Source organism: Gadus morhua, chromosome 5 (assembly GCF_902167405.1).
Source record: "Gadus morhua chromosome 5, gadMor3.0, whole genome shotgun sequence".
In the NCBI taxonomy this organism is placed as follows: Eukaryota; Metazoa; Chordata; class Actinopteri; order Gadiformes; family Gadidae; genus Gadus; species Gadus morhua.
Genome location: NC_044052.1, coordinates 3166480 through 3182342, shown reverse-complemented (window position 1 = coordinate 3182342; position 15863 = coordinate 3166480). Strand labels below are relative to the sequence as shown.

Sequence of the window (15863 nt, the reverse complement as noted above, 5' to 3'; positions counted from 1 at the left end):
GTGCCTTGCACTACCTTTAAGTCTCGGGTGACTTCATATATTTTGTGTTTCCCTTAAAAATATATATTTTTTTATATTATTGCATTGTTGAAGGGAGCCATCTTGAAAAATTATTAAAAAAAAGAATGGAGCAAAAAAGGTTTGGAACCCCTGCTTCAAATGAGCAGCCCATATCTCTTGACAACTGAAAGGTCCAAGACAATTCTTTTTAACTCGTAACATTTTATTTTGTCTGAACAGAAGAAAATTATAAGGATTGGGTTTGACAACACAATACTGATCGAAAACGCAGAAAAAAAAAACATCCAGGGGTTTTAATTATTTTATTCACTTATTAAAAGAGAAGCAAATCAAAACATAATTCGGCCGGTTTCACTCTCCCTCCGATGCCCAGTTTATACCAGCCAGTAAAGGAGTTTTATGTACATTGGTTTTTAAACACAAAATGAACAGTGGTCCACAACAACAGGACCACAAAACCATTTATTTTTTTTCCTACAATAAAACCGTTGGCGAGCTAGTTTCACCCTGACCAGAACAACCCTCTCCCTCCCTCCCTCCCTCTCACAGATGGAGCCAGAAGTAAACAGCTCTTACACGTTTTCAAATAGAAATTAAAGAATAAACATGACTTTAAAAAGGGATGGTTCTGAAATGGGTCAACTCTACAACCATTGTGTAATTTCACTTTGCAATATTTTCTTAGCTAAATAGCACACCTGGAGCTGATTGACAAACAAGGGCATACACACACACGTTATTAATATGTTCACACACTGCTCAGAATTTCTTTAATTACGATTAAACATCTTGACCTTAAGTAATAAAAATAGAGCAATCGATGTTTTGTGTTTGCATTTGAAATCCAGTCTGGCGTACCCCCAGCGCCCGAGACACACACACACACACACACACACACACACACACACACACACACACACACACACACACACACACACACACACACACACACACACACACACACACACACACACACACACACACACACACACACACACACACTACTCTCTTCGCTTTACAAAGTGGACTCATAGATTGAACCTGGACATGAGTTCTATAACTTTGTACAGCACGGTAACACATTTTTGATATCTATACAAATATGCATTGTGTTTAGTGTGCATCATATGTATCGCCATTAATTGGTTCTTGTTTTTTTTAATACGCAGCAAGGCGTCGTCAGCACTGTTAGTACCCCATTGTGGCCACTTAAGTAAGACTCGTTATTGCAAACTATCGTTGATTTAAACAAATGCACAACATTCGTATTGCTATTGTTATGTTCAAACTGGAGCCGCCTCAAGCCGGTCTCACAGAGACCAAGAGTTTGCCGCTGGGCTGGTTGACCACAATCTATAACAGCCTCAAATAAACACAATAAAAGTAGGATTTCGTGAGATTTTGGAGTAGTCACAACATAGTCATCGTTCTCGTCATAAGGCCAAGTGTAGTCAGTCATTGCAAATCCTTACCAGATTTTTCTACCAAGTTACGGCCATGAGAGGAAAAAAATTAAGTTTAAGAAGAAATTAAGGTGTGGACAGGTGTATGCATTTCTCTTGCATAGTTGTATATAATTACTCTCAGAGCAGGCCCACCGGCCAGCTCGCCCTTCAGGAGGACTGGGCTCGGTATTCTTTTTTTTTTTACATTTCTTAAGACAGACTTTTGTGAACCAGAAAATAAGGAACACCTTGAGTCACCATTACGTGATGAAACGCCAGAGTTGGCTAGAGTCACTGCCGAGCTAGCAATGGTCGGTGGTATAATGGGTGGTTCCCAAGGTTTAGCCCTACCTAACCTTCTGAAACAGTCAGTGAGACGTACTACATGTGCCATGCTGTTGATGCTTCCCCATTCAAGGTCAGTACACTTGTCAGGAATGTGAAGAGTCACACACTCCTTCGGCGACAGACATGTTTCTGAGGCATGATGTCGGCCCAGCCAGAGCTGGCTGGATCGGTTTGACAGGAGAGCACGGGGTCGGCCTCCCAACATACAGCTACAGAGGATGATCAGTCAACTCCTTCACCAACCCCTGACCTAGAGGCGGCCTTCATCTGTATTCAGCCGTTACTCGAATAGAGAGGTTCCTCCTGATAAAAATCCACTTCCAATGTTCCTACGTTGTATTCAGTAGATGGCAATGTTCATTCAATATTGAGTATATAAATATAAGTTGTATTTTAAAAGGTCTCAGAAAAATATAATTAAAAGCAAACACACAAGCGAGCTTCTCAAATCCTGTCCTCAATGAGTAGTGCCAAAAATCACCCCTTAGTACATCGACTTAATCTGACCCTCACCTCTCAAACCTCAGGGACGCCTTTTCCCATTGGCTAAAGTTAGGGCGAGGTGATAATCGTATAACCACTGGTAAGTCTGCAACAATAAATGCCAACAAATAGAGCAATTGCATAACTCCTGTTTGGTGCGGTCCCTTTGGCTTTTTGTCGACCTTTGAGGCTGACCCAGAGCCTGAAAGACTTTGGCCACATTGTACCAAGGCTGCCACTCACAAAGTTGTCTCAATGTTGTTATTATAAACGACTGCACAAGCAATATTGTGGACCATTTGGTTGCTGGCAACACTCATGATTTATTGCACTATTCTACCGTGGGTTGAGATAACACTGGTAACTTAATGTGGACTTGGAAAGTGCTTGAATGCATGTTATACTTGTGGCTCTGGGTTTGCCTTTAACAACGGTGTTGACAATGTTTAGATGAGTGCAGGTGTGGCACAGACTGCTGATTTGGTGCTACATTACCACACCCACACAAACGACTTTCCATAGCATATGCATCAGGCTATATTTGCTTGGTTTGGTGGAGTTACAGCAGATACCATCTCATGGGTGACAGACAAAGACGTCCCTATGATAAACTACAGTAAAACAACTTTCCCTCCATTGGAGCTACGGCGGCCTGCACCTAACTGAGCCACGACGCTAAAAGCAGCTTTAAACGTCAACGCGGTCTGAGCGTTAATGATCTGTAAACAGAAGGCTGTATTCTCTATGCATTTGTTTGCCGCTCTGGTGTAACAAATTGTTCAGTGCGCTCACACACAAAGCCTTTGACTCCTGTATGGAGTACATATGGGTCTTGAGTGTAGAATAAATGTTAAACGAGGCTAATAATACTGTGCTGTGCCCTCGCACCTCCCTGTCCCATTGCTTGGAATGTACATCTCAGAGATTGGGTTTAGTACCGGGGGACGGTCAACTTGCTGCCATCAATCCATCCCTCTCAACCCGTATTAACATTCACGAAGGTGGCTTTGGCCGGCAAAGATCTCTCCTCGTTGGGTTCACATTGAGCCAGGTGTCTTTTTCAACCATCGGCCGGAATTTGTTGCCCCTTGTTCAGTGGACAAAGCTACCTGGTGAATCCTCTTATAGGGGGCTCTTAGGAATAGAACCCAGACAAAGATTCAAGGAGCCGAGGCAGGCTCATTATAATTGGAGTACCTCACTAACCGGTCCTGTCCAGCCAGCAGTCTCGATACCTTCTTAAACAGAAAGGACCAAATAGTAAAAAAATAATTCTTTGTACAAATATCTGAATGCGTGACCAAACACATCGGAAAGTTTGCCAAGTCCCTAAGATGGCCTGAGAAATGACCCAGTCATAACACCATCTGGAATGTTCCATGTAAGAGTATCCATCCAACACTTCTAAGGTTCGGCCTAAGAGGTATGGCCTTGGCCTTTGTTCCTTCTTGGTTGCCCACAGTGTTCAGAAATGCAAAACAAAGTACAACTTCAGACTTGGAGTTGCACATTAAGGCCCTTTTGGCCTACCTGCAGGCTTACTGGACTCAAAGACGCTGTAAGTTTTGGGACAAGTTCAAGCCTGACAGCCAGCTGGTGATGAATCACAAAAAACGTTCACGTCGCTTCCTTTTTTTGTATTCTTATGATATTTTTTTTTTACAGCTGTAGGTTTTCCCATTTTCACGTTGTTTACAGACACTGGTCAAGGTCGGGGCGCTACCGAACAACATCAGACACCATGTGGCGTGGGGTAGGGACAAAATAAAACCGACTGTCTAAGGAAATACTAGGGGTGTTCTGAACGGCCATAGAGTGCCTTGTAGTCTTTGACCAGAGTCAGTCAGTCTGTGGCCACTTCAGACATGGATTTGATAATAGTTGTGTCATGGTCTTTGGCAGCATTAAAAGAAAAAAACCTTTCAGGAGATCCAGCTGCAACTAATACACTTGTAACTATCATCGTAAATACATTAAAGACATTGGCCTGAGCTATTGTTACAGCACCTCTGCTTTTCCTTCATCCTCAAAAATAAGGAAAACATGACCTAGCCCTGAGAACAAATCAATAATATCAGTTTTCTGCTGTTGTGGAAGGGGAGACTGTAGTGGCACACATGCATAACTTAAGCTTCTGTCATCAAGATAAGACTCTTACAATGTTGTAACTTCAGTGATCAGCCAAATGAAACTATAATGCAAGAATGTCGATAGTGCCGGAAGCATTGTTCAGAAACACTATTCTGCCCTCACTTCTGAATGCAAGTGGACCTAGAGCCCATCTGTAAATATTGTTGCCGCTTCTACTACTCAATCTGTCCTGGACAGGATATAGAACCGAATATCCATTAGAAGAGGAATCAAGGCTTATGGCTTTGTCACTTATTACAGCTATAGTCGGCCCATTGTATGTCCAATGAGATATGATACAGCAAAGAAAGTGTACGAAAGAAAGAGCAGATGGAGACTTTGTCAAAGTGTTCATGTTATAATGAGCATATTGGTGCTAGCTAGCCTCATAATAAATTCTGTAGAGGAGGGCTCTCCTCCACCTTTGCTTTCATTAGTATGCCAATAAAAAGATAAAGACACAACTCGCCAACAGGGACCATTTTAAATTGCTATCAGGTTTGCAGGATTGCAGTTTCCCCTTCAATGTGTGCCTGGCTCAAATACGAAGCCACAGAAAGCTACCTGAAGAGAATCTAGGTACCAAAGTGTATTAATCCTGAGTTGTGATCCAAAGTCTATAAAGATTATCAGGTCAGGACCACAAATACAGCTCAACTACCAGAGGACTCCTTATGTGCACACATTCTGCTAACTTCTTTCCTGGACTGAATACTAGGTTACATATGTCCACCATACACAGTTCATAACTGGAATGCATCATTTGCTTCTGCAACACTGTTATGGCATATAATATTTTAGGCAATGCAGTTGGAAGAATTTGGCCAGCGATTGTGAACGTGTGGCAAACACCTGTGAGACGTGTTGAAGGCCACTTGCTCTCTTCTGGACCCCAGTGTTTCAATCTTCTCCACATGTACCATAACCTTGAACATATAGTTTGTAGAGATCGGTCAAATTCCGCGAGCCCGAATCGATTGTGACGGAGCGATAGGTGTATAGGTTGTACACACATCTGCAGGCATGGCCATTTGTCCACAAGCTACAAAGCTAGACGATATTGACCATGCCAGTCAAAAGGGTGAGATAGTGTGAAGGCCTACGCCCCCTTGCCCACCTCCACACCAATAGTTCACAGTAAAGATGGGACTGACAGCTTGGGGTTGCCATCCTTTCTTATAAACCTTAATCTTTGAAAAATAAATGTACGACTAGGTCTTGATGGAGAAGCCAAAGGTCTGAGACACGTTGGATCATTAACAACCACAACAACAAAGGACTGGAACACATACTGTTGTTTTCAAGGCATCTGTGAAATAAGAAAGTTCCCACATTAACAAACTACGTGGTGGTTCACAAGTCTTGGCCATCATCAACACCCTGCTGTACAGATCACCCAGATGCGTGTTGCCCTTCACAGCCAGATGTAACCTTCACAATGGTAATCAGTGAATTTGAGTCCAGGCTGCTTGTCGCTAGGTAACCACCTCTTTGAGAACAGTAAAATGTTATCATGTGTAGCATCGACACACACTTTGGCCTTGCATTAATAAAATTACTTACGCAAGACCAACTATGTTCATTCAGTGTTTCATAAATCCATTTGTTTTATTGAACAAAACTAGGAAAAAAGGTTGCAGCGTGCTTGCAGGTTCATAAAAGTAACCAATTGTTAACGAATACTATTTCGGCATCCTAACCTTTTGACAACCTATGCTCGCAAAGACTAGACTTTTTTTTGGAGGGATTTTCCTTTTCAAACTGCCGTAAAAAGCCCAAATCCCTTTAGTTCAGTAACTCGGCAGTATATGCATGCTCTCTTGCACGTTGAAAGCTTTTTGTTAATAAAACGCATATGGCTCAAATTTAAAATACCTTGAGGATGACTACCAATGTGATGGACAACAAAAGTTGGTCTGACTTCATATTCGATTGCTTTTCAGTCTTTCTCTCTACGGGAGGCAACAGATAATGTCAGTAAAGAAGCTCTGAATTGCCTCTTGCCAGTTGAGGATGGCACAAAGCTGGGAAGAGCATGAAGGGACAAAACGGAAGAGCACTAAAACCACCCATCTCCCAGTGTCTGGAAGACCTTCAGTGGACTTAGTGATAAGGCAAATTGCCCTGATGGGATAGTACACCACGGGATGGACGTCAAACTTTTAAAAACAGCTATTTGAATGGGTTGGAGTCCTCAAGAACCAAGCAGGACTTTGTGTTACATAAGTATGACAACATCCTCACGTGGTGGCTCCGTCACTCTCAAAAACATCTCCTGACATAGAATCCCTAGGTTGGTCAGCGAGATAGCCAATGGGAGGCTTGAGTTACCAACTGTGGCCATTACAGGAGGATTTGGAATATTCATAGCCAGTTTTAGGGAGATTTGAGATGCCCAAGCCTCATTCAGCCACTTCAGCACCCACCCTCGCCAACTATGAAACAAAAGACCAGCAGTGGTGCTCATAAAATAAACGATATGGGCCCAGGACAACCAGGAGTATGTGAGCTGAAGCTAAGCGATGCCATCGCTAGGTAGGCACAGACAGAAACGGAGACAGACACAGCAAGAAATAAAACCATTTGAATTTGTTCAACAACTTGCACTCCACCCATACCTGCACTTTCCCCTCCAACCAGCTGAGCCCTATTCTGATCCCCACAGCAGTATAGTCCTATAGTTGAATATAAATAGACACAGACCGTATTTATATAGGGGACACATTGCACTTGGATTGCAAGGGGGAAAGAAAATGAAAGAGGTGAATGAGATCGAAATGGAATTACAGGAAGTTAGGACAGGAAGTTGGACAGGAAGTTAGAGATGGATCAAGCCGGGCCAGAACAAACCAAACCAGGCCCCAGGAGAAAAGAAAATCACTCTTTAACGTAGAGAACTTGGCAACGTGAAGATCTCTATTCGAAACCAAGGTACCAAGCAGGTATGCTCACAATGAAAAGAAAAAGCTAAACTCTAATGATGGAAAGAAATGTCAATAAATAAAAAACAATAGTTTAACTCAAATCAGATCATGAATATAGGGTTAGTTTGCTTACAGATCAAGTTCTGATTTTTGGTCATAGATAAGATGTAGTCGACTACAGCCTAAGTGGTGCCTGGTGAAGGATTTGATTCAGACCCGGTGCCTGGGGTGGGCCCCAGTCCTCCATCCAACCCCCCGAAGCTACATGCCCGTGCTGAAGGCGTGCATCTCCCGGTGGAAGTGCTGCGTGGGCTCCGGCAACACCAGGTTGGGGTCAAGGCTGGGGTGCCAGACGCGGCCCAGGCCCAGGGACACCTCCTTGACCAGGTTGTGAACGGGGTCCCCCTCCACGTACGTCCACTGGTCGGGGTCGAAGTCGATGCTCTCCTCGGTAACGGCCAGGACACGCAGGCTGGAGCCCCGCAGCCGAGAGATGGCCACCAGGTTGTGGGACCAGATGGTGTAGCCTGGAGTTTGGGGCCAAGGAGGGAGTCACATTTAGGGAATTTTGCTGACGCTTTAATCCAAAGTCACCTACAACCATTCATTCAAAGCCAAAGACCTCTACCGACAGCGCTGTAAAATGTATGCTCAAGCTAACATGCTTAAAAGGAAATTCTCTATGTGCTCTGACTCTGAAGTGTTCCCTGTTTAGAACCTACATCACAACGTTATATACTGCTCAATTGTGGTCCAACTATAGAAAAAAAGAGTATGCATACTAGGCTAAAGATAGCATGCAATGATGCAATGAGGCTGCTACTTCATGTCCCTAGGTGGCATAGTACCAGTCAACTGTTTGTGTCCACTAGAGTGCCAACTTGTGAGGACACTCTTAAGACAGTTGATGTTTAGTTTTATGTGTCGCTTCACATAATTGAAGCCCTAGTAGTCAGCCCTCTGAAAAGCTGCTATAGATTCACTTCTAGGTGAAGACAGCATTGGCGCAATAGCCTGTATGTATTTTTGTAACTCCTTTTTTTTTTTATACTGCTTATACTGTATGTATGATGTGTTATATGGACCTGTGTCTGCAATACAGCTTTATTATTATTATTATTATTATTATTATTATTCACACACACGTCTACCTAGTCAGGAGCAGTCAGGGTGAGCCGTCTCATTTCCCTTTACTACGTAGTGAGCAACATAGGAAAAACGTTTCTGCTTTAAAAGTCAAACCAAGAAGTACCTCATGGATGAACATTGATAAAGGCCTGTGAGATGCATTTTTCCACTTTGGTTTAACCTCAGTGAGTCTGGGATCCAGTAGTCCTATTGTACAGAACAGCTCCTGTGCCCAGAAGGCACCGAGCTGGTGTGCCTTCTGACATGCCTGGTAAAGACACGCCTGGTCTCCTTTTTGGAGATGAGGAACTAATTTGCGAGAATGGATGAAGCTTTCAGGAGAGGATTTTTGTATGTGTATTTCTACAGTGGCCAGTAGGTCAGGGAAGTTCATTGGATACCATTTTACAGAACACTACTTATATGATTGGTCTAAACAAATACTATTCTCAAGTCTGTTTTGGAGAGACCACACCTCAGTTAATTACACATAACCAAATATTGCCATTTTAAAACGGTGGACATTAGCCCGTTCCGCTGGCATGCAAAGCAGCCACACGTCAGCCATGAGCGTGGCCACTCCACCACTAAAAGCAGCGAGATGAGCACGGACCAACAAACAAACCATTTTCAACGAGATTTACGCAGACAACACTTGAACAGCGTACTGGTACAGAACGCCGAAAGACTCGGAGCGAGACATGTTCACATTTACATTTAGGAGATTTTACTGACACTTTTATCCAAAGCGACCTACAGCAATTCATTCACACACCGATGGCGGTCAACAACACAAGCCGACAGCCAGCTGGTCAGGAGCAGTCAGGGTGAGGCGTCTTGCTCAGGGACACCTCGACACTCGGCTAGGAGGAGCCGGGGATTGAAGTAGCAACCTTCCCGTTCCCAGTCTACCCGCTCTACCTCCTGATCTGAAGCCAGCCCACACGGAGCCCCCCCCCCCTCACCGTGTATGACCAGCACGGCCAGGTGCGTGCAGCGCCAGGCCAGCAGCACCAGCGGGTCCTCGTTGCGGTTGACGCTGAGGTCGGGGTAATGGCCGTCGTCGCGCAGCAGCAGCAGGTGTGTGAGCGTCTTGTGGTACTGCTGGGCCACCAGCTCCAGCGCCCCGTCCGTCACCGCCGAGCTGTAGCTGTCCAGGTGCAGGCGCTCCAGCGGCAGGCTGGGCTTCAGCACGCGCAGCAGCTCGCCCCCGTCCACCTCCAGGGCCATGATGTAGACACGCAGGTTTGCACTCACACGGACCTGTGTGTGGAGAAGGCTCGTTAGGCAGGCTGGGTCGTCCCACGCCGTTACTTTTCCTCTCAATAACGCGCCGATGTAGCTCTGTTACACTTGGATATCTGCATGGATTCGTTTATATTCTCTTGCTGAACACGTTGAAAGGAAAGGCACACCAATTAGATGGATCCTGTTGACCGTGTTTTATTAATAGGCTGTGTTTGTGGAACACAGTTCAAGGTCTACTTGCCGATCACTTGTGAGGAGTGTGGAGGGGGCGGATGTCTGCAGTGAGGCTAGAGCTGATCCTAAATATGTCTGGTGGCCAGTGGCAGAAACATTTGGAAAAGATTATTTTTTTAAGCCTTCAGCTAAAAACACCAACATTTTTATTCCAAAGAGCTGAATCAATACTAAATTCAGTTTTTCACTTAGGTAATGACAGTTTTAACTTTAGCCAGTTAAGTTAAAGACCATCTTACAAATTCAATATTAACACTGGACACCATGAGTGTGATTCAGAGCATGGACATAATTTTAAAACCCCAAAAATAAAAAAATAAAAATACTTCACATTTTTAAAGGAGTTAGCACTATAATTAGTGTCCAGGGGCCGGTTGCACCAACTGGGCGTAATTAAGCCTGGTCGTAACTGCTAAGTAGGTCTTAGTTACGACCTGGCGTTAGAATGGAACTAACGCCGGTTGCACCAACGGGATTTACGCCTGGTCTTAACTACGCCTGGTCTTAGCCATGCGCGGCCATGGGAATGTTCCATGGTATGCGCATATCACCGCGTTGCTAGGATACCTCGTGACAACAGCTGTTTACTATTTTTCTTGACATGCTGTTGGACACCGAAATTAATAATTCATTCGTTCACTCAGTCATTCATCAATTGTGTTAATGCCTAACAATAAAACACTGCAAACGAATATAATTAAAATATGTATTTGTAATGTCTGGTTTACGACGAGCAGGCATTTAGACGGGAATGGTTCTGTAGGAGAGATTTGTTTAATGTGTCGGCCTATATAAAACATATAAACATAGTTAAAACAACATTCACAACTGATAAGTTGAGAACGGACTAATGGGCCAGCGATATCTTCCCGACAGGCAGTCGATCTGTGAACACTGATCATATCGCCGGCTGTGCTTTGAAATGCAGTTTAGCGAAGCGTTGCAAGGATGGTGATAAAGCTGCATTGGATTGGATGTAATTGCTATAGAAACAGCCTGGAATTTCAACTCTACGCCTGCCCCTGACCAGGCGTAGGATTTACGCCTGGTCTTAGTGAAAAGAACGCTAAGCCCAGTTGGTGCAACCGGCGTAACGGTTAGGTTGGACTTAGAACGCCAAGTTACGACCAGGCGTAGTTACGACCAGGCTTACGCCCAGTTGGTGCAACCGGCCCCCAGGATGACTAAAAGAACTGATTCAACAAACCATTGTTCGGATGGATCTTATTTTTTTAATATATGAAATTCACAAGCTTCATAGTTTTTATTAAAAGACTTTTAAAGCTCAATAAAAGTGTAAGAACAGGATTGCAGTGGATTGATGCCGTGTTTGTTTCGGGTCGGTGAGGACTGAACACTGAACCATGTGTGGCGGCGCGGTGGGTTACCAGAGCCTTCCAGTCATCGTCGGTGGCCGTGCCTTCGAGGGTGGCGGCGTTCAGCAGCAGGGAGAGCCGGTGCAGTGGGACACGCTGCTTCGACGCCAGCAGGCCACACAGCTCCGAGGTCAAGTCTGAGAAGTCCAGCGCCAGGGAGCGCAGGCCGGCCAGGCGCTCCACCTCCGTCGGACTGATGAGCGGCGCTGCAGCAGGAGGATGAATGGTGGGGGGTCTGGTTAGTCGAGTTCTGACTGTCCTGAGGAAGGTGTGGAGTAAACAGTGTGACCACGTACCCATCTGATGGTCCAGCAGGCTGAGGTGCTGCAGACTCTGGGCCGACAAGTTGGACAGAGAGGCCAGGGAGCATGGCGTCACCAGGCCCAGCATGAAGCCACACGACAGCCAACGGAGCTGTCTGCTGTTGGACAACAGCTCAATGAACAGCTGCTGGATCCTACACCGACCGACCGACACCGGATAGACAGAGAGACAGAGAGAGAGGTAGGATTAAAACCAAACCTTTACGTGCGACGGTAGAAGTGCCACAACAAGCAAAAACAGAGGGAGCTGTCCATGTTACCTTACAGGCTTGTTCAGTGTGGAATTCATTGTGTGCATTACAAGGATGTCAATTTAAACAACCAAAAAGATCATAATCCCTTTTTGTGTTCAATATTTCGCCAAAACAAACTTGTTGGCTATAAGCTGAATAACAAAAAATGGTCACTGAAATGGCATCCTGCCATCGGCCTGCCACTCACTCTTTAACCTTCTTGTCTCCGTGGTGAATGTGCTGGAGGTAGGAGGTGTCCAACAGGCCTTCCTCCTGGAGGACACAGGTGTCTGCGTACATACTCAGCTCCTTCAGGTTCCTGAAGGATACAAGGGATGGCGACATAGAAGTACATTATAACATAACCTCACATAATAAACAACCCTAGTATACACGGTATGGAAACACCTAGAAAAGTGTTCACTGACAGTTTTTCAATGTTGATTAATCAATTGATTATCCTAATAATGGAGTCTGTAAAACAGTGGAATGTCAATGGCTGAATGCCAATTATGATGAGAAATTTGAAATATATTAGGAACTAAAGTATGAAATAGTATGGTTTTATAATTGTTTGATAAATTGGGGAAAACAACTCTCTTGAAGAATATGTCACATTCAGAATGCATGAAATTTGTCTGCATTCATCTTAACATGCATCTTCTTTACGTAAATTCAAATCACCCAATGTAAACTCCTGTGTCTACTTTCCAATTGTTTTATGCGCAAGTACTGAATAGCATTTGATTGTGTTGGGCAAAATAACCTGCTGAGTACATCACATGTACATTATAAATATAGCTAACTCCTACCCTAGCCTGATGAGCACATCACATGGCAGACACATTACAATATAGTCAACTCTTGCTCTAACTCAACGAACACAAACATGATAATATATAGTCAGGTCAAGGCCGGAGCCGAAGGCCCCATTTCCCAGGCTGGCAGATGGTGGACACTCAGACAATGCACCAGTCATCCTCAAGAACGGGAGAGCCACATTAATTTATCACACAGGAGACACTTTGAAGCTCTCCCCCGTTAGAAGGAACCAAGAGAAACACCTGCCCATACCAAGGGCCTGAGAGCCACATTAAATTATCACACACGAGACATTTCGGGGGGGCACTCCCCGTTTTAATTTATCACACCGGAGACACGAGGAGCTCTCCCCCGTTAGGAGGCATATACCAAGGGCCTGAGAGCCACATTAATTTATCACACAGGAGACATTTCGAAGCTCTCCCCCGTTAGGAAGAACACAAGGGATACACACCAGGGCCTGGGAGCAAAGGCCAAGCAAAAACACACAGAACCACACACACCTCAAACGCACACACACCTCATCGAGAGGAGGATACAGCATAAAACTGTATCACACAGGGACTCTTCATCTTCTTCTGAAGCAGACCTTCCACGGAGGCGAAGCTCCGGACGAACCATCAGCGCTGATTAGGGACTTAGACATATTCGATTTCTCACGCTTTATGACTCTGTATAACCGTTGCCACTTTACTTAATAAATCCAAGGTCCTCGTGCCGACAGACTTTATTACCTCTCCGTCTCATTTCATCTGGTCCAGTAACTAGACAGACCGTTTTTCCCCTCAATTGTGGTGCTGTGGAGTGGCATTGAGGTGCATACGTTTGTCAAGGTCACCATAGCTGACTCAAAACACTGCTCATTCCCCAAACATCTCTATCCAGTCAGTCACCCCCATCTTAAGTGATCAACCTCAGAAAGCCAGGACTAGCAACACCATCTGCATGGATGGCTTTATTAAAGCCCAATCACAGCCTGCATCTTATTGGAACTGATACTAGCGAGATGAAGGCAGAAATAATTTCCAAGTAAAGGTGGACATGAGAATGCCTGGTGGTCGGGCTTGAATATCATACATGTTTTGTGATGAAGTGAAATAAGTGCCAAGGCCTAGCGCCAAGAAGAATACAGTCTGTATGCCTGACATCCAGTGTTGAGTGTTTCATCAGGAAAGAAAGCATCTAAAAGCACCCATGATACAACATGTCAACAATGTTCAACACAGGGCAACAGAAAAAAAAGAAGTAAAAGATTGGGAGCTAAGCAGCTTATTTTGGATCAATAATTTAACTTGGTTCATTAAGAGGGAAAATGTGACAAAGTCAAGTCAACCGACTACAAGATGATTTAAAGAATCTTAATTTCGATTTCGAGGGCGCTATGATGCAAATGACTATTTGTAGGCCTATCATGGACAGCAATGGGATTCGTGATGTGGAAGGCTCTGGAAGTGTACTTTTTCAGCACCAGAAAGCTGTAGAACCGAATTAAATCTGTCAAACGGCCACCATCACCGCAGAATTTATCCGTGCGCTCAGGGTCACGTCATCCACCTGTTCTTTAATCAGTCTACAGTACACGCTGAAACGAGATGCAGGTGTCAATGCTGATCTCAGCGTTAACATTACAGTAGCAGCCACAGTCACCTAGCATTCTCTCGGCCCCACCGGTGCGGCTGTATTGTTGTTGCTGGTGTGACCGCCAGTGCAACAATACAACCCAGGAGAAGGGACCTGCTACAAAAGAAACGCAGACTCGCGTTTGACACCGCATGCATTCGGCTGCTGGATGCATGACCCCGTCCGTCCGTCAGCCCGTCCGTCCCTCATAGAGCCCGTCATCCCACACAGAAACCGTCCATCCCACACTGAGCCCGTCCGTCCCTGATAGAGCCCGTCCGTCCCACACAGAGCCCGTCCATCCCACACAGAGCCTGTCCATCCCACACAGAGCCCGTCCGTCCGACAGAGCCTGCCCGTCCCTCATATAGCACGTCCATTCCGTACAGATCCAAGTGAAACGTCTACCTGGCTCAAATAAAATTCAAAAGTCATCCTTTTAGTTTGCTAGAATGCACCCACCAGACTCCATGACGTCACTGCTGATGTCAGGGTTTGTTTATAGCTCAAAACGCCTAGTAGGGCTTCTTGCAACGTGCGACGTAATTTTCCTAATTTTTAGGATACTGGGTAATATCTGTGTGTCTTAATTATATCATGCAATACACATCTACACAATGCACATCCAATGCATCCATCCATACCTGTTGTTTCGGGTGCAAGTCAGCACGCACAACACCTGGTCCAGATAGGTAGCCGTCGCTTCTCTCCATCGTGGGGAGGACTGTGGGTCCCTCTGCAGCTGGGCAGCGTGGTCCCTCTGGAGGGCAGCGTGATCCGTCCTGCCCGGAGGCGCCCCCTGGTTCGCGGGGCCGAGATGACTGTCCACCGGGCCGAGGTGACCGTCCACCGGGGCCAGCTCCAGCCGCAGCTCCCGCACGAACGAGCCGAACTTCCGCATGAGGAACTCTAATCTCGGGGTAGCCTCGGACCCGCAGCCGCCGCCGGTACAGCCGCCGCCTATCCGGAGCTTGAGCCTGGTCCAGAGGGCCGGGTAGAAGAGGCACTCCCTCCATCGGGAGCACACCGCCGAGGCCCGCAGCTTGTCCCGGTCGGAGAGGAAGGAGAAGACGTGGACGATGAGCTCGCTGGGGAGAGCCATGGCTCCGACACCCCCACACAGAGCCATGGTGGAATTAACAGGACGGGTCAAAATTGACCAAAAACTCACTTGACGATAGAAATAAATTTGAAGCCGTCGTAATAGTCGATGTGTGAAGGGTAAAGTGCTTCTTCCTCCTGGGTTCGAAAACAAACAGCGCTTTAGCAGCAGTGTTGCCAGATTTCCAATCAAACGAATTTTTCAATCTGGCAACCCCGGCTGCAGGCGTGCTGCAGCCAGGGTTGCAAGATTGGGCCAGATTTCCCGCCCAATCTGGCAACGCGTTTTAGCAGATCTGCCTTCAGTACTACAGGACGCCACCACTGTACTCATTCCACGGGGGTCGGTCAAACAGTTACCTTTGACAAAATATCGATGAATCTTCTGTGTGTTTCGTTTTATTTCACGTTACCGTTATATTGGAAC

General features: G+C 45.5%; 1 protein-coding gene across 1 annotated transcript; it reads right to left on the bottom strand.

The window, feature by feature from the left end:
* Positions 1-308: 308 nt before the first annotated feature.
* On the bottom strand, positions 309-15663 carry fbxo33 (F-box protein 33). The gene is made up of 6 exons (XM_030355915.1): positions 14980-15663; positions 12102-12212; positions 11634-11794; positions 11350-11543; positions 9445-9742; positions 309-7878 (listed from the first exon to the last, which is right to left on the bottom strand). The coding sequence occupies exons 1-6, from the start codon at positions 15462-15464 to the stop codon at positions 7613-7615; spliced, it is 1515 nt and encodes a 504-aa protein (XP_030211775.1). The 5' UTR covers positions 15465-15663; the 3' UTR covers positions 309-7612.
* Positions 15664-15863: the final 200 nt, after the last annotated feature.